General features: G+C 47.2%; 1 protein-coding gene across 1 annotated transcript in view; it reads left to right on the top strand.

Moving 5' to 3' along the window:
- CRACR2A (calcium release activated channel regulator 2A) overlaps nucleotides 1-19481 on the top strand; it is a 74226-nt gene that overhangs the window by 16397 nt on the left and 38348 nt on the right. Inside the window, exons 5-7 of the mRNA XM_043561959.1 lie at nucleotides 12297-12387; nucleotides 15957-16052; nucleotides 18253-18440. Coding sequence (XP_043417894.1) covers nucleotides 12297-12387; nucleotides 15957-16052; nucleotides 18253-18440 — 375 coding nt within the window. The remainder of the gene's footprint in view (nucleotides 1-12296; nucleotides 12388-15956; nucleotides 16053-18252; nucleotides 18441-19481) is intronic.

Genomic DNA, 19481 nt, shown 5'->3' with positions numbered 1-19481 from the left:
GGCATCACCTAGAACTTTCTTTGGGATGCAGAACCTCAGGTCTCACCCCAACCCTACTGATTCTGCATTGTAACAAGATACCCAGATGCTTTGTGTGTGGGTCTGAGAAGTGGGGAGCTGGGAATCAGGAGCTCTGGATTGAAGTTATGTGTGGCTCTCCAACCAGCTAGCTCTGTGACCTTGCTCAAATCTTTTGGTCTCTCTGAGCTATGGTTTTCTCACCAGTAAAATAAGGGGCTGTTTTAGTTTCTGACTCTCCCTGCAACCCCACTTTCCTCTGACCCCAGCGTTGCTCACCCTGAGGAGCCACAGAAAAAGTCAGGTGGTGCCTCCCAGAGAAGAGGGTGCTCTTTTCTCTAAGGAAGGTGAGAGGAGTCACAGCCTGAATGGGCAGGCAGCGACCCAGCTCATGGCCTGGAATCTTCACTGTAGGATGCTTCTCTGCTGGCCTGCACTCCCACAGGGAAAGGCCAGCGCTCTTGACTTGTTTCAGAGCTGGTTAGCCCTCACATTCATCTTAAAGTGACCTCATTTAGTGCTTTTGCCCTCATTTAATGACTATTAAAGAGTTCTTGAGATGAAAGCCAAGGTCACTCTTGGCTGCATGTGCAAAACTAGCTCAGCCAAAGGTTCCAGTGGATTATCCCTGCCAGGTGCATCTGCCCTGGGTCAGCCGATGGAAGCCCCCTCCTGGCTGGAGAGCTGTGGTAGGATTAGGGGTCCCCGGAGCTCCCTAGCCCACCTCAGGGGTGTTCTCTGGGTGCAGAACCAGAGACCGCAGGCTGTAATGAGCAGAGCACTAAAATCGCTCAGGAGAAACCCAAGCTCTTGCCCAGGCACTGCCACTGACCAGCCGTGTGACCTTGGGCAGCTTGCTTTATCTCTCTGTGTGTCGGTGTCCTCCCTGGTGACCTGAGAAAATAGTTGTGGTGTTTTTCACAATTTTGTGATTGTGAGTCACCAGAAGAAATGCATTTGACTTTGCAATTCACATACACTTCTGTGTGTGGGTAACTGAACATTTCCTGAAATGGAGCTCATGCTTCCTGCATGTGATGTATTCTGATATTCTCTATTAGAGCCTCTTTTATTCTCTTGTCTTCTGTTAAAGAAACCAGAAAGGTTGATCACATCAGGGCTTCTGGGTTGTGACTGAAGCAGCTGATCTACAGGGGCTCTTGCAGCTCAGCTGTCAAACAAGTAAACAGGAAATCCCGATAACGTATAGACTATTTAAATGGGAGGCTTGACGAATAGGCCAGGGTGAGGTTAAGTGATTCTGAGACATCGTCGAGGAGATGAATTTGGAGGTTTGGGGATGTGTGCGGGAGGGGCATGTCCAGGCATTAGTGAGGGAGGAGAATGGAAGCTCTTGGAATGACCCGATTCAGGATGGAGTCGGGGGGATCCTGAGGATGGTCTGAACCCCTCCCAGTCTCCTCCGCAGCTGGTTTTTCAGTGTGGGGTATAACATGTTGACTCCACAAGGCCAACGAACGCCTGTCCCAGACATGGCTCAAGTCATTGCCACTGTGTGTCCCCCCCCCCCCAAGCTAGGCACCCAGGACACAGGGTGTCCTCGTAGCTCGCCTTAACAAGCACTTACTCTGTGCCAGGCTCTGAGTTAGGCAAATAGAACACAGAGTCCTCATCTTGAGGAGTTTATGATTGCACTGATAAGGTCGAGCTCATGCTCATAAAAATTCTGCAACAAAGCCAACCAGAGAATTTGTACCGTTGAAATGCTAGACAGCGCTGACATAGGCAGCAGAGGCTTTTGTTTCCTCCTCCTTTTCCAAACCACACACCTTGTTTATCCCTCCTGTGGAGCCCAGAGAACATGGGACTGACTGGTGGGGGCGGGGGGAGGGTCCTGTCCCAGCTCCCCAGGCTGAGTCATGTCCTTCAGGGATTCAGTTCTGCTGCAGTGAGTGAACCAGGTCTGCTCTGGCTTCTGGGAGGGAGGGCTGTGCAGCTGGCCTGAGCGCCTAGGGAAAGCTCCTGAGAGCTGGTGTCAGGAGACCAGGGGCCCTCCTTACCTCACTGCCCTGGATTGATTTTACAATCTGTATATTGGGAATAGGGGAAAAAGGCAAGTCTGGGAGCACTGAGTCTCTCACCCCTTGTCCCTTGGAGTGGAGCTTGACTCAGATCTTTGATACAATGTTCGACTCTGTTGCGTGTTCACTGGGAAGAAGCCACGGCCCATGGGGCAAGGTGGGGACATGGTCAAATGCACAAACCTGGGGCCAAAGCCCAGTTCTCCTGTTGAACTTCAGAACCTACAGGAGCCTCCACATTTCTCTTAGGAAGTGGAGGCCAGACAAATGGAGCCACGCTCCTTGGTCCACTGCGCAGAAGTTCAGAGAACTTCACATTTAGCGTGATTAATATGGCTTAGGCTTCGGAAGAACTTCTGACTATCAGAATTATGAAGTGCTTTGCCATGGAAAGCATCTTCCCAATCACCTTTTCCTGGGGCGGGGGGGGGGGGGGGAAGCTTCAGCTTTCCAGGGGATGGAGAGCGATACTGTCTAGAGGCAGCAATAGATTCAGACCTTTTGCCAGAATCACTAGTGGATGTTAAGGCCCCACCCCAGGAAAGTCTGATTTATTTGGGCTGGATTGGGGGCTCGAAGTCTGCATTTAAAAAGTATCCTTAGGAATTCTGACTTTTGACCAGGGTTGGAATCTGCTGGATGCATGGACTTGATTGGCCCCTTACCAGGATCTAATCCTGAGGCTGAGGGTAAGGATGAATTAGGTGGTGTCTGGAGAGTGCTTTGAACCTTGGAAGAAAAGTGCTTTCTAGATCAAAGGCAGGTCGTGGCTGTGCTCTGCTTACTCAGTCGTCTGCAGCTCAGTAGCCTGGAAGGCCACCCAGGCTGCCTATTTCACATCACTGGTGGACCACACTTGGCTTTGACAAACTTATCAGCACCCACCAGGGCCACATTGGAATCAGTTCCTCATCTGTACAGTCTTTCTCATCCAACTGAGTCAGGCCCCATGCAGCTTCTTGAGGGCATGGGGGCCCTTAAGTTGCATCCCTTGCCCAGCCATTCTCTAGGCACTTTCTGTCCAGAGTGATTTCCCTGGGTTCTGGGACAGTGTTCAGACCAGGAGGGAATGTGTCTCATAGCCTGACAGTCTCAGCTATGATACCTGCTGCTCTGACATAAGCCTGAGAACTGGGATTCTATGATATGAAGCTTCAGGGACATGAGAGTCTCTGGGGGAAGCGGGGGTCATTGTTTCCTTGGCCTTGCCTCCAGATATGGCAGCAAATACTGCAGCATATATATGGCGGGTGGCCCTTACATTCCATTTGTGAAGGACTTTATCTGCATGGTTCTCCAATGTTAGCTTGCTTCGGAATTACAAGAGGATCTTGGTTAAATGTAGATTCTTAGGTCTCTCCCCCAGAGAGTTTAGATCAGTATGTCTTGGGGAGGGAGCCCAAGAATGTTCATCTTAGCATACATCCCAGTGGTTCTGATGCACACAGGCTACACACCACACTTAAAATTTTTTTTTTTTAGTGTTTATTTTATTTTTGAGAGAGAGAGAGAGAGAGCACGTTTGCAAGCAAGGGAGGGGCAGAGAGAGAGGGAGACATAGAATCTGAAACAGGCTTCAGGCTCTGAGCTCTCAGCACAGAGCCTGACATGGGGCTTGAACCCACGAACCGTGAGATCATGACCTAAGCCTGAGTTAGACACTTAACCGACTGAGCCACTCAGATGCCCCAGCACTTTGAAAAAATGCTGCTCTACCTTCTACATTTTTCCAAAATGTATCAGTCTGCAAAAAGCACGATCCAGGGTGCCCTTCCAGTCTGGGATTTTAGTCTCTTTCTTAAGGTGAAGATAAGTTTTTGGTGAGGGCTCTAGGTAATGATGCTATGGCTTAGTCAGGCACATGTTTTTTATTGGTATATTATTATCTGAGGCAGAAGCACATTTTTATCTGAGAGCAGATTGAAAGGTGAGGACTGTTTGTGCTCTGTGTACACCCTGGGCATGATTTGTAAACCTGACTAATCAAGAATGGGTTGCTTTATAGGATGGGATAAAGCAGCAAAGTTAGTTTATACAAGGCAGGAGAATCTAATTAGGGAGAAACCATCCATCTTGAAAATCCAATTGGCGATTATAGAGCCTGCAGAATTTTGTACAAATTCTGATGTTTATCCCTCATTCAGCTCCACTCCAGTCGTGTGTGTGTGTGTGTGTGTGTGCGTGCGTGTGCGTGACAGAGACAGACAAACAGACACAGAGACAAACACAGAGACAGAGAGAGGGAGGCAGTTAGAGAGACTGAGAGAGACTCTGAAGATTTTTCTAGTAAGAATTCTCTTTGCTGTCTGGAGACTGCAGCTGCCTGAAGCAGGTGGCAGGGGGCAGCGGTGAGCCTGAATCCCTCATGTACCTTTCTCATCCCAGCCACTAAGTAGGCTGAGCCTGAACGTGCTTCCATTTTCTTCTCTGGCAAATAGCAGACTCCTTGAGAATTTTCCGGCCCAGGATCTTCACTCTGTGCTCAGTACACATGGGGGAGATGGGTGGGAGACATGGGAAAAAGGGTCAGGCCCTTCTGGTGATCTTGGCCTTCTCCAGCCCTGGTGGGGCACCTACTCTGGTTCACACGCACTCTACAATCGAAAGACTCCAGATGGGATTTGGATTGTTGATGATCCTGAGCACAAATGTATGGAGTTACCAGTGTAGACACTCAGGATGCTTGGGAAGACACTGTGGTGTCATGGATGGAACAGGAGACTGGGACTCAAGGCCTGTCTTCTCCCCTGTACTCAGACCTGGACTATCCAGATGCCCACAGACAGGTTACTTCCTTGCTTTGACCCTCATTTTCTTCATGTTAAGCTCAGTCTATGATGAGGAGGGGGATTCTTCCTCTCTTCACATCTGCCTTTCACCAGATTGTGCAAACTAAGAGACATACTGATCAGACCACTGCCCGCCCACATGGAGACATGTGAAATCAGAATGGTTAGTCTCCAAGGCCAGAGACATTTCTAAGTTCTGCCTTGAGTTCAAGCTTCTGAAATTTATTGAAAGTGTAGAAAAATGCCATTTGTCCAAGGTCAAGACTACACCATTTAGGGAAAGAAGAAGCTACCTTTTTCCTGAAATGATTTCAGCACCTCCTGCCTAGAATCTAGAAGGTTAACCAGATGACTTTCTGAGACCCTCTGAAATCTGAAGGGATCCTGTTCCTAAGTGCAGGCAAAAAGGAACGAGGGAACGGGAAAGAGATATTTTGACCAGCAGTATTCTATAGTAGGAAGGCCTTGGCCCGTGTGTCATTAGCTGGAACCCCAGTGGTACTGAGTATTAATGCTTTCCTCCAGTGTGGTACCTTAACTCTCAGTGTGCAAATCACTTTGTGAAGGTTAATTAATTTTCACAGTCCCTGTGGGAACCTGGCAGGGTAAGTTAATTGCTAACTACATCTCGCCTTCCAATTCCCTGCAAATAATCTGTAAAGGTTTCTCTGAACCTAAGCCTTGTACTTACATGAGAATCACTATAATCCCCACCCCTACTTCCTTCCCCCACATCCCACCCTAAATCTTCAATATCACGCACATGTGTATATGCACACACATGCTTAAGGGCCTCCTTTAGACAAGGGGCATCTTCTACAGTTAGACACCCTGGGTGGCATTCTGCCCACTATGCTGGACCTGGGCTTTTCATCCTGGCTTTCACTAGGACTCGTTCTTTCATATCTATCATGCCCTATGGTATCCTCAGTATATAATTGTTGCTTCTTCCCTTCACAGTTGAAAATCTCCCTTTTCTGGACTCAGCCGCTCTTAACTTGTTCCCAGAGAACTCTGTCATCCTCCACACTACTAGAGTAAGGGACTTTGTCCACTTCCTTCCAGGAAGGGCTCTCTGGTCACAGAGTTATTATCAGCCAGAGCCCAGGAAGGCATAGCAGGGTGGGGTCTACTCCACAGTATATGGCTTCTTCTTCCATTCCTTTCCTCTATGCCACGTTAGTGTCGGACTTGGTGTTCTTAGATGCTAAAGTCCTGGTGTACAGAGCCCATTCCATAAGTCTAAATTATTTTACCTAGAGTGTTACTTTACAAAGAGCTTAACGAGTACTTAATGTTGATGTCTCCCTCCTTCCATGCTTTGTCTTCTCTCCTGAGCCACCCCAGGTCTTGTCCTTCCCCAAGTCTTCTGTTCCCTGATGTTGCCCTATTCTCTCACACCCCTGTTGCTGCATCATTCCCCTTCAGTCTCTACTTGCCCCTTGGCTGAAATTTGAAGGAATTAGAAAGCAGCAGCTCTCAAAAGGGTGTCAAAAACCCCTGGAGAATCAGAGAACTCATTTACTTAGAATGTATTAAATGCATACTATCTGCTCCCTATTGTGCTAAATAATTCCACATGCATTATCTTATTTAAACCTCACAACTTCTCTATAAAGTAGGTATTAACCATCTGATTTTCCAGATACAGAAAACCTCAGGCCCACTGAGGATATGTGACTTATCCAAGGCCAGAAAGCTTGTAGATATCAAAATCAGGATTTGAACCACAGCCTTTTTACTCTGGGTCTAATGAATTCTGAGACAACCATAGCTGTCAGCAGGGGGATTATAACTTAGACTACACTGGAATATGCTAGAGGCACTATCCAGCCATTATACAGAAAGAGCAAGAAAGAGAGAATAAATATTGGTGCTCATGACTCCTTTGCTGCCTTCTTCCTACATTTGTTTCTCTGTCTCACTGAGACTTCATGTCTCTTTCTCTTCCTTTCCTTTCATCTCCCTATTCTCTGTCCCTCCTCCCCCTGTAGCTCAAAATGACTAGGCACAGATAGCAGACAGGGGATAATTAAATAAACACTGGGTTGTTGGGGAGTGTTTTAAGGATGACTAATAGAAGATAAACTGGATATTTATGCCCACAAGTTATTAATAGCTCAGAGAGCTCTATTCCAGATTGCTGCCCTTGTCTCTTTCAATATTTTTACCAATGGCAAAAACAGAGATAAGGACGAATATTTTGTAGTAATAAAAAAAGTTCCATCCACAAAGAAGATACAACAGATACAAACTTTTATGCATCAAACAACATAGCAACAAAATAGATAAGGCAAAAACTTTTAGAAAAACAGAAAATTTGATAAAAACAGACTTTAGAGGATTTTAACAAACTTATCTAGGATTTGATACATTAGGCAAAAAGTACAATATGTATGTAAAATATTTAAAACTGTCAACCAGCAAGCTTAATTTAAGAGATAAATGTAGAGCTGTGTACCTCACAGTAGAATACACGTTCTCCTCATGGAAGTTATGCAAACATTGATCATGTTTTTTGGCTACAAAGCAAAGGTTAATAGGTTCCAAAAAGTAGATAACTTACTAGTATATTATTTTTACTATAATACAATTATTTTACTATAATACTATAATACTATAATATAAAAACAGCAGTTTTTATATTAGAAACACTCTTCTGAATAACTCTCAGATGAATTAAATTGTCAAAACCAACATATTATTTAGCTTACATTATGTCTGAAATTTTTAAATACCAACAAAGCTTGGAAGGTCATTGAGTACACTAGATGACCAGTTGGGATCTATTAAGATAATGTCAGCCTGGAAAGATGGACTGAATCTAACAGAATTACATCCGAGCTCTTGTTCTGGTGTCCAAAAAGCCAGTGACAGAAACACAAGGTGGAAGAGATATGATTCAGTAGCACCATCTTTAAAAGAAAAACAATCACACAGACTTAAGATTTAGAGGTTTTAGTTGACAAATGGGTTCAGCATTCATCAACTGTGATGTGGCTGCCAAGAAAAGTTAATGTGTTCTCAGGCTGCATGAATAGATATGCAGTGTCGAGAACAAGAGAGGTATAGTCCAGCTCTAAACTCTGCTAATCAGACTTGATACACTGGGCATTCAGTCTGGGGCTCCATGGCTTGAGGAAGCTAAATCAGGGCACATTCAAAGAAAAGTAAAGAGAAAGGTGAAGGGACTTAGAAAAAAGAAAAAGAAAGTCCATGTGAGACGTGGTTGGAGAAAGTGGAGAGGCATGGCATGAACCCAAGCAACCCCTTGAAGTCTTAATGCTGTTTTCAAATATATAAAGGGTTTTTATGCAGAGGAGAGATAAGGTCATAGAAAGATATATTTCTGTGAGTCAGAATATTCCAAAGATGAAAGAGCTGTTTAGAGATCCAGCCAAGTTCCCTATTGCTGGAGGTGTTTTAACCTACTTTGGGTAAATACATGGCGGGGACATTGTGGCAAGGATTTTAGCACTGGGAAAATAGGTGATTGGATCAGATGAAACTTTCAATTCTGAAATTCTTCAGTTCTTCTGGAATCTGGTATTCCTCCAGTATGGTCCTTCCATGGGCTACTGAATTAGGGATCCCAAGTCTTAAATTGATTTTATACACATTTTCAGCATTCACATTTTGAGCACAGACCCTGTGGGTGACAAAAATGTCTGAGTTTTCCTAACCTAGTTGAGACAGCATAAACCCAGGTGAAACAGTTTTTGAGGATTTTATTTATTTTTTTTAATGTTTATTTATTTTGAGAGAGAGAGAGAACATGCATGAGCAGGGGAGGGGCAGAGAGAGAGAAAGAGAGAGAATCCCAAGCAGATTCCACACTGTCAGCACAGAGCCTGATGTGGAGCTTAATCCCACGAACCGTGAGATCATGACCTGAGCTGAAGTCAAATGCTTAACCAACTGAGCCACACAGGCACCCCAGTTTTTCAGGATTTTAAAAGTAAATGTTCATTGAAAGACATTTGATATTCTAAGAGTTCAGAGAAGAGACAGTGAGGATTAGAATAGGTGAGGAAATCCTCATAGAGAAGACTAAAAAGTGTAGGTGTACATCAGGCAATATGAGTGGTTTTAGAAATTGTGGCAATATAGATGTATCTAATAAGCAGACGTAATTGGTTGCCTCTTTCCTTTGGTGGAGGAATATGGTGTGCCCGCTGGAACAGCACATGCCACATGTGCAGGCCTTTTTAGAGTGTCTCTCCCTGTTACTGTTCTCACGGCCACTGCAGAGCTCTCCGCAGACGCAGGCTTCGGGCTCAGTGGCTCCTGCTCACACACAGCCTGTGTCTCTAATGGATTGATCTGACAGGCGCTTTTATGGACGAAGCTTTCTGCTCTTCATCTTCCTGATTGCTTCTCACCTTTACCAAACCCAGCAGCACTTTTATCCTTGAAACTAAGACCTTCCTCCCCCTTGGGGAGCAATGGCCCTTGCCCTCCACAGCCATGACAGTAATTACAATAATAAATAATCCCTTATATTTATTTAGGGCTTTGCAGTTCCAAATGCTTTTCATGCCAGCTCTCTTGTTTGTTTGTCATGCCGGTGCTATGAGGCACTCCGGGCGGGTGCTCCTCTGGGGCATAACGAGGTCAGAATGCTCAAGGTCACACTGAGAATATGAACAGGTCTTCTGAGCCCTGAGCTGGTTTAATGCTATGAATGATGTGAACAGCACCATGATGCTCCCCATTCCTAGGGCTCGTGTGTCTGACCCAGGCTGGTCATGAATCAGTCAGTTCTTGGGGCACCTGGGTGGCTCAGTCTATAAAGCGTCCAACTTCAGGTCAGGTCGAGATCTCACGGTTTGTGAGTTCGAGCCCTGCATCGGGCTCTCTGCTATCAGCACGGAGCCTACTTTGGATCCTCTGTCTCCCTCTCTTTCTGCCTCTCCCCCATTCTCTTTCTCTGTCTCTCAAAATAAATAAACATTAAAAAAAAATGAGTCAGTCTTTGTGGGATTCATCTTCTGAAAGCCTTTGGGCCTGGCCCGGGTCCCCTAGGATGCCAGCTGTATTCTAAAGCATTTCCAGAGGGTTGGTTTCACAGATAAGTCTGGTTGAGCTGGACCTAGATGCATTGAGGCCCACCTGGAACCCCTGGGCTTCTCTGCAGTGGACCCAGCCTTTGTCAACGAGGGCTAGAAGTAGGCACCATTCAGCAGCTACCTCTGCCTTCCCCCCATTTGTTTTTTAGCAGTCTGCAAAATTACTTACTTCATGACGAGTGAACTGACATGTGGGCATGAAAAACAGTTTATTAATTTAATCAAATAAAACTTAGAGCAAAGTTAACGTAATGCAGTTAATGATAGTGTAGAATTGGTTATTAAGCACAATGGTAAACAGCTTCTATGGATGACTGTAATTAGTATTACTTTATCAGAGAAAATCAGTTTTTAAATTTCTCCCATCTCACTTTATTAGGTCTTCAGTATTTATGTAGTTGGAGTCACTGTCTAAAGTTATCTAGCACCTGAATTTCTTCAAGCATAGGAAGATAATTGCAGGGACCAAGTGAAGACTTTCTTTCTGTCCTTGAACTTTCTGTCCTTGAACTGTTCCTATTCAACAGCCAGTGCCTGTGCTCCTCATTTCCCTCTATATTTCCTTGTATTTATTATGGGTTAGCTCATAACCAGCTCATAACCAAAACATCTGTCATTTACCAAGAAGGGATTTCTTACTGTTAGCCAGCAAGACATTTCCTACACCCAGGATGGTAAACACAGGCTCCAGCTCATGGAAGTCTTGGAGAGCTGTCACCTTTTGTGCTCAGCAAAAGTATGACCATTGCCATACTCACTCAAAGGATTTCTGGTCTTAGGGGTATGGCCGGGAGAGGGAACCTAGAGGCTTCTGGCCTGATATAAGTGACGTTGGCCGTGGAGACTTACACCAGTTCCTTGTCTGGGTCAGTTTTATGGTTTCTACAGATCTAGAAGGATGTCAGTCAAAATGGCTCCTTTGAGTCATAGTCATGTGGTTTAAAGGTACCCCAGCAGGTAGCAAGTGAGGAAGGGACATCTTTTGGTGCAGCAGGGAAGGCTGGCACTGGATTGGAGTCCCAAGTGGATATAAGGTGGTAGGCGTTGAAACGAAGGTTTCAGAGTAATATATACATTCCCATCCTTAATCTTTTGTTCATAAATCTCCCTAGTACCTCTCAGAATTGAAAACTGGAGCTATTTCCTCAATTATTAAAGTCTCCTTACTTGTGTAAAGGACAGAAAGTGCTTATCACCATTTCAGTTTAAAATGGCAAGTGCCAAAATCTGCAGTATGTGTGTGTTCAAACAGCCTTGGGAGCCAAGACATCAGCCTGCTCCTGAACTTGGATTTCCCTTAACAGGTGAGGAAGAAGAATGGGAGGGACTCAGAGAGAGAGAGAGAGAGCCCTTAGCTGCAGGTCAGGGAAGAGGGGTAACTGTTCAATGCCCTGGAAATGGGAATACATTGGAGTGATAACTTCCATCTCAGTTCAAATGCTAATACCTGATCCTTCCTGTTTGAATTTGGAGGTGGGGGCTGGGGGTGGGGAGGCATTCAAAGAAGGATCTATTTGGGGAGAGAAGGAGGAACAACACCAGAGATGACCTATAGCCATAGCCATATTTGTTCCCATAGCCATATTTGTCTTGGTCTCTATATAGGAGCAGAGTACCCAGGTTTTTCCTTCCTGTCTTGTGGGGCTCTTCAAGTGTAGGGAGAAGATGCTGGCAGGGAGGAGGAGGGATGTCTCATTATCACTGCCCACCTTTAACCAGCCTGCCCCTTCTCATACTGTCTGCCTGGGGCCGTGGGCCTGAGATGGCATGAGCACTGGCCAAGTGTGGCCCCCACTTCCTTTGTAGGGGGCATGGTTTCCATGATTGTCATTGTCATGGAATCTTTTGTCATCTGATGAGAAATGTGGATCACATAGACTTAAGCACACAATTTCAGGAGAACCCTATGACAGTATACTTTAGACAGGGCTGATGGAGCCAGGTAGAGAGAAAGCATCCACAGTGGGAAGGAGATAAACCAGGAGCCCAAATAGGAAAGAAGCCCACACAACACAACTTATACTGTCTATAGGTGTAGGGACCAGCGGATAATAAGGAGGTGCGTTCAGCAGAGGCCAAGGGGCTTGTTGTGGAAATAAAGCAGAATTAAGGAAGATAGAGCCAAGGAAGCTTCACTGAGGAACGTGTGGGTCATCTGGGACTGATGGCTTCCTCATCTAGGAGGAGGACGAGGTCCTGCTGGGCCTCTATGGTCAGCTAATCCTGAGGAACTGGTCCCACCTGACCTACGCAGTCGTCCCCACAGCCCCAAGCTCCTGTTGGGATTCTGGTGCCCAAGCTCCAGAGGATAAATACTCTGGGGGATAAATGAATTTTGGTGTAGACCTTCGCAGACTCTCTTTCTGCCACCTCTGCAGGAAAATTGCTGCTTATGATGAAGAAATCCAGCATCTCTATGAGGAGATGGAACAACAAATCAAGCATGAGAAGGAGCAGTTTCTCCTGAAAGTAAGAGTCCACACCATGGCTTGGCTCTGAGCACCAGGTGGAAATATCGCCTACTCTGACTACCTCTCCCATTTTAAGATTGCAGTGCCCCCACCTGTGGCACTGTGGATTCCCTGTCTCTCTGCTGCTTTATTTATATTTTTCAAGACATTTGTCACCTTCAGACATGACATTTAATTTCCTTGTTTATTTTTGTTGATTATGGTCTGTCTCCTCCTACTATCATGTAAGCACTGCAAGAGCAGGGATCTTTAAAAAAAATGTTTATTTATTTATTTGAGAGAGAGAGTGTATGAGCAGGGGAGGGGCAGAGAGAGAGGGAGACAGAGAATCCCAGGCAGGCTTTGCACCGTTACCACAGAGCTCGTCATGGAACTCGAACCCACAAACGTGAGATCATGACCTGAGCTGAAACCAAGAGTCAGATACTTAACTGAGCCACCCAGTCTCCCTGAGAGCAGGGATCTTTATCTTTACTTGTTACTGTATCCACAGCCCCTCAGCCATGCTTGGAATACGGTTGGTACTCAGTAAATACTTATTGAATCAATGAATGAATGAACTAATGACGAAAGGATGAAGGTGCATGTGCTTACCAGTTACAGCAGCTTGGAGACCGGGTCTGATACTGGCTGGTCCCAGACCTGGAAGGCAGGCCCACCCAAATGCAGTCCATTCTACTCCATGCCCAGCAGCTCCTCTAGGGGGACCATCATTAGAGCCTATGCTTCCCATCCTTTCCCTTAGACACCTAGAAAACTTAATAACCAAGACAAGTCAAATCCCACCCTTCTCGGACCCCATGGGAGAAAATGTAGAGCTCATATACCTCGTTCCGACTCTGGCATCTAGCCTCCTAGCAGCCTCTAGCCTGCTGTTTGTCTTGGGAGGTCAGAATTGGTGAAATTCTCTCCTCTTCCAAACTAAGCAGGGTCCTTTTGGGAGCATATTTATAAAACAAAGCTACAGGAAACTCTCTCTTACCCATTTTTTCATTATCCACTTGGTGAGTTCTCAACAGAAAAGTCATTGATCTTGAATGGTAGCTTTAGGCTGCCGTTACAACAATCCCATGAACTGGGTGGCTTATAAACAACAGACATTTATTTCTCACAGTCCTGGTGGCTGGACATCCAAAATCAGGGGGCCAGTGTGGTCAGGCTCTGGCGAGAGCCCACTCCCTGGTTCTGGCTGTGGCCCTCTCGCTGCATCCTCACGGGGCGGGGAGGCAAGTGCGTCCATGGGATCATCACCTTGGGGGTTAAGTTTCAACATAGGACTTCTGGGAATATAGCAGAGGGACCACATCTTGCGCTGCCTCTCAGAACAGAACCTGGGCTATTGCCACAACCCTTCCCTCCTCCTTAATGCAGGTTGGTTTGAACCAGTTTTTATTTATATGCTGATTTGGATTATCTACACCGAGGATCTATTTATTATCACAGATACCATTCAAAAGGAGATGAAGTCTGAATGCTTTCCAGAAAAAGCCCATCATATTCTCCAACTAGAGCCCTCTGAAGGCTTGTCTGTATTTCCAGACTCCCCCTGTACCCATTCTTTCTTAGAGCTTTAAAACAGTCTGCCTGTCCCCTGCCCTTCAGCATAGTTGGATGAGTATAAGGCAGACAGAACTCACACACTTTTCACCCAGCATACCCTAAAATAGTTTTCTGAGAACAGTAGCCTTTTTTTTTCCTGCAGTAGGAGAGTCACTCCCTTTACCCCAAATGATCTACTGCTGGGCCATGACTACAGGTCAGAGGTCCTAGCTAAAAAAAGAGGCCTGCTTCCAGAAGCAAAAGGTGGGCCAAGGTGTGGGAACTGGGAATGGGAAGAGGTGGGAGGAAAAATTTCAAGGACACATTAGGATCATGTAAGGGTATATGACCACACCACTGTACCCTTCACCCCCCATTCCACTCCCTCCTTCCCCTTCTAGTAACCCAGGCCTTTCAGGCCCAGTGCCTAGGTTTTCCACTTTTGCACAAACACAGAAACTGTTAAAATGTGCTTGGCTTTGCAGACACAGGCTTTTGCCTTGTCACAACGTGAGGACAGTGGTGTGACAGTTTATGACAGCATGAGAAGGGCTGGGCCTTCTGGCTCTACACGTAGCAGTCTGTTTGACCACGAGGGAAATACTTAATGACTGGCACACTCCGGCTCAAGGAAAATAGACGCCCCCCCTCGATGCTCTGTGCTGGCCGGGGCTATAAGGCACTCTGCAGGCCCACCATGGGGATGGCAGCATCCGTGCTGGACTTGTGGAGCTACCCGCCTCCCCGGCACTGTTCATGGGGCACCTACTCTGTGAGTGACAGCCAAGCTGAACGAAGCAGGTTCCCCGGTGAAGGTGTTGACAGCAGGAGCTTCCCGGTCAGATCTTCCCCCTATCGTTGCCTGTGGTTGATGTGAGGGCGATCACAGGCTGTCCCTGAGCTCCATGTACCTACCTGAGAACAGGCTGAGGACCAGGTAGTGTCTACAAAAGATGAGTCCAGGAAATAATTCTGAGCCTTGGAACGGAGGTGTCCAAAGGCCTGTGTCCTGAGAGTGGTTGTGTGCTCCCAACACCCTGGTGCCACCATCATACCCAGCCTCATAGCCCCTCTAGTGTCCAGCATTCCAGGCTGTCCTCCAAGGCAGGTGGAACCCCAGGGGCTCCTGTCATGAGCTCTATGCACATTATAATGGTTTCTTCTCTCCCTGGAAGTTTCACACCTCATTTCTGCCTTCAGGGGAGGGAAGAGCTGTAGGTGGCCTGCATATTTTTGTTTCTGTCCTGTGAACAAAGAAACAATGATAGATGAATGAAGTCAAGTCAGCTAGGTAAGACCAGGGCTGGAGCCCCAGTCTCCTGACGCCCAGATGAGGGACCTTGTACCAGACCAGGCTCTGTGAGAGTGTCAGGCGTCCAGACAGCCCACACAGTTTTCTCTTTACCCCACCCCAAGCCCTTTCTCACTGCGTCAGCAGCTTCCTGAGTGGGGAAGACCAGTTCTAGGGTGGGAGGGGAGGGGCTGTGGATCACAGAGGCAGAGCTATCACAAGAGCAAGGCTGGGACACCTCAATCATGGTGGGACACGGTGAGGACCTAGACCCTCAAGGGGAAGAAGTAATGCCCTGTGTTTCCCGAGCAAGGGGTAGTGTGAGGGAACAAATGACTGTACCCAACGTGGAACAGAATATCCACATTAGAAGGATACTCCCCCCCCCCCCCAATTTAGAGATAAAGAGATGGAGGTGTGAGATTCTCTATGTTCAGTACTCCACCACTAACCAACACTGTCTCTCTCTGGGGGAGCGGTGCACAGTCATTGGTCATGGTCACACATGGTGGGAGTTGGGGAGTTGGCATGACCCCTTATGAGCACTTGCTCTGTCTCCGTCCCAGTGGGCCTCCCTGACCAGCCAGGCAGGGCACCGAAGCCCTGGAATGTTGTGGGAAGGGCCCTACAATCCAAAAGGATGGGGAGGCCCTGCTGTTGAGCAGGTGCAAGGTGGGGGACAAATCTCCATCCCAAGTGCCCTGGGGCCTCACGCGTCCTTCTCTCTGGCCCGGCAGGACATGGAGAGGTTTCAGGCCCGCAGTCAGGAGCTGGAGCAGAAGCTGTTATCCAAGGAGCAGGAGCTGGAGCAGCTCATCCAGAAGCAGCAGCAGGTGTGCCTTTGCCACGGCCTTGGAGCACCTGGTTCCTCTCTCCATCCTCCTCCCCACTCCCCGGCTCTTGCCCACTTTCCCTGCTATTCACTCAAGGATTTGGGTTTGTTTGTTTGTCTGTTTTTAATTGGAGGAGAACCATTTAGCTGTACAAAAGATAGCATTTTGAAACCACAGGTGATCTCAGGATAAAGCCTTTACCTCTCCAGCGCCAGGTGTTTAGTTGGGAAAAGTTGCCAAGAGTTCTCCCTCGAGGCATCTGAAGACATTGTCAACCTAATTACACCCAGGAGCCGCCAGAATGCCAAACATTAATTTGTTTCCTGCATCCTGGTAAGAGGAGAGGGGGGTGCTGAGGTACAAAGGACGGAGTCACTAATGCTTTGTGGGAGGCTGCAGTGATGTCTTCCCACTGGGATGGCCATGGATGCCTCCAGCTGGAAGAGACTCTTCAAAGATCAATTTGCCCATCCCCTGTTTTCCTGTGTGCCCGGAAGAGGTTCCTTAGCCTTTTTTTTTTTTTTTTTTTTGTGGCTATGCCCATCACCCCACAGGATGGATGCAGACACCAGATGTTCCTCTGATGCACTTGAGCCCCCACGAGGCGGTCTGGGCAGTACACTGTGTAGGGTGGTGTCCAGCCACCATGGCTGCCTAATGACCTCAGGAAGATTGATTACCTAGGCAAACTTCACAATCATAGACTCCTCCCCAAGGTGAGGGCTCGTGGGGGAGAGAAGGCCAGAATGTCACTTGGCCTCCCGTTTTGTTTTGTCTGGCTCTGGAAGTAATCCAGCCCTGGACAGACCCAGACACACCGCATCCATTTGTATAGAGAGGGCTATTTTCAGCAACACAGTAAAATATGCTTGAGGCTACCCCATGCTGAGGCTAGAGACTGTCCCTCTCCTGCTGCTCCCTGACCTATGTATGCATTCTGGTTTCTTTCTTTCTTTTTTTAATAAATTCTTTTTTTTTTTTAAGTTTATTTTTGAGAGAGACAGAGACAGTCTGAGCAGGGGAGGGGCAGAGAGAGAGAGAGAGAGAGAGGGATCGAGAGAATCCCAAGCAGGCTCTGAGCTGTCAGCACAGAGCCCAGTGTGGGGCTCGAACTCATGAAACCATGAGATCATGACCTGAGCTGAAACCAAGAGTCACCCATGCGCCCCTTGGTTTCTTTCTCTTGCAACACGATAATTTCCACTGGAGGAACTGCCAGCTGCCTTCCCATTACCCTTCCACAGCTATCCCTTGCTTCTACTCTTTCTCCCCCTCACTATTATGCATTAAGTTCTTACCAATTAGACTTATCCCTCAAACGAATGATTACCACTCGATTTAATTACTGCATGCTTGCCTGATTACACAGGAGCCTCTTGAGAATCACACAAAATTCCTTGTTGCTGCCTCCTCTTCCCCTCACTGGCCACATTTATAAAACTAAATTTATTATGATATATTTGCCTTGGTTTGATTCCTCCTCTGGTGAGAGGGTTAGAAGCTTTGCAAAGCAGAATCACCAGCCAAGAAATGCTGCAGTTATACAAATGCAGGTTTTTTTAGTTCCTTTTGGGACATGAAAAAAAAAAAAAGGTATGTGTTTGGTCTGACCTGTTTTAGCTGTTTCCTAAGAATTTCCAGGGTTTCTGGCCACCACACAACATTTCTCTAGATTAAAGGAATGGATTTATTTAGCGGAGCAAAGAAAAGGGGATACACAGATTTGCTGTCAGAATTCAAAATTAGGAAGGACAGTTAGCTGCCACTAGCTGCTTCCCAGGTCCATCAGGGCCAAGGGGGACAATTGGCTGAAAGGACAAGAGGGATTTAGGTTGGCTCTCAAGACTATGGATGAGATGCTAATGGCATCATTATTGTCACCGGGATTGGGGACACAGATGGATTGTTGACCTCCCTTTCCCAGCAGTCTTTGTGAATGGTGCTGTTCCCTCTGGACTGTTCAGTAGCCCTGTGGAGACAGGGGAGAGATGAGATGTGCTCTGGCCATTCCTCCCTGCCTCCAAAAGTGCATCTGTGTGACTTAAGGAGCAGGACAAAGCCTGTCGAGTCCCAAGGGCAGCGAGGGCTGGCAGTGAGGGCTCCTGCCCACAGGTGGAGAAAGTGAGGGGAGACTGGGGCGGAGCCAGATGGGATGGGGGTTGTTCATCATTCCCTCCTGCTCCCCCACCTTCCTTTCCAGCTGGAAGGCCAGTGCACCACCCTGCAAAATGATGAGCATGAAACCAAGGCTGAGAACACCAAGCTGAGAGTCACAAACCAGGAGCTGGCCCGGGAGCTGGAGCGGACCTCCCGGGAGCTGCAGGATGCCCGGAAACAGCTGGAGAGCCTCCAGCAAGAGGCCCACCAACTCCACCAGGAGAAGGAGATGTGAGTCTGGCCCTCATGGGTTCCTGTCCCTGCTGTCCAGCCTCACCCCCTGCTGTGAGCATGACATCGTCTCCTCCCTTGGAGACCCTGTCGCCTTGCCTAGAACGTGGGGCTCAAGGGCTCCTTGGTCCCTGAAATCTCTTCTAGGATCCCGAGGCCATCAAGCAGACCAGCACTGTAGCAAGCAGAATCTAGGATTGACAGGAAATCTACAACCCTGTTCTTGGGAAATGTATCATGTGATTCAAAAGATGTGTTATCCACCCAACAAATACAGGGCGGTCACTGAGAAAAGGCTGAGTGTGTGGACAGACCACACGTGACTGTCATAGGTTAGAGACCCAGGACGAGAGTGAAGCAGGTAGGCTTCTGAGATTTAATCTGATGGAGTATATGACAGTACCCTGGAATCTTCACTGCAGTCTGCCTACTCTCTCCTACCAGTGTCCCTCTGTGTGGACACAGTGTGGTGAGCCCCACATCTCTCAGGGCCTGGTTTGCCAGTGACCTGCTCTTGGTGTGTGACCAGTGGACTCAGCCTGCTAGGCAGAAGCACACGTAAGGAAGAATCAAGAGCTGGGTCTGCAGGCTGGGGCTGAGGAGCTGCCAACAGTCGTCTTGGGAGTGTTAGGTTCTGAGAACAAATGCACTCTTTGGCGTGCCCAGGGACAGGAATCCCACTTATTTGTTCACACATTTATATTTGTTTACTTACTCATTTGTCAAAAATTTATTGCAGACGGCTCTGCCCCAGGTACCATGTTGTACATTCAACATATCTCACCTATGTCAACAATTTGACATTGTTTCATATGAACTTTACAGCATCCTGATGTGGCAGGTACTGTTATTATCAACTCTAAGTTATGGACGAGGAAGCTAAGAGTCAGAGGTTTTCAGTAACTCTCTAGCGCAACACTCCGTGCTAGACACATCTTGCTGACTTTACACAGTGAATCATGAACCGGCCAGAAAATATGTACTCAGGAATGGGACTGGCCATCATTCACTCATCACTCATTCATGCATTCGTTCATTCCC

Source organism: Prionailurus bengalensis, chromosome B4 (genome assembly GCF_016509475.1).
Source record: "Prionailurus bengalensis isolate Pbe53 chromosome B4, Fcat_Pben_1.1_paternal_pri, whole genome shotgun sequence".
NCBI classification, from domain to species: Eukaryota; Metazoa; Chordata; class Mammalia; order Carnivora; family Felidae; genus Prionailurus; species Prionailurus bengalensis.
This window is presented reverse-complemented; position numbering and strand designations above follow the sequence as displayed.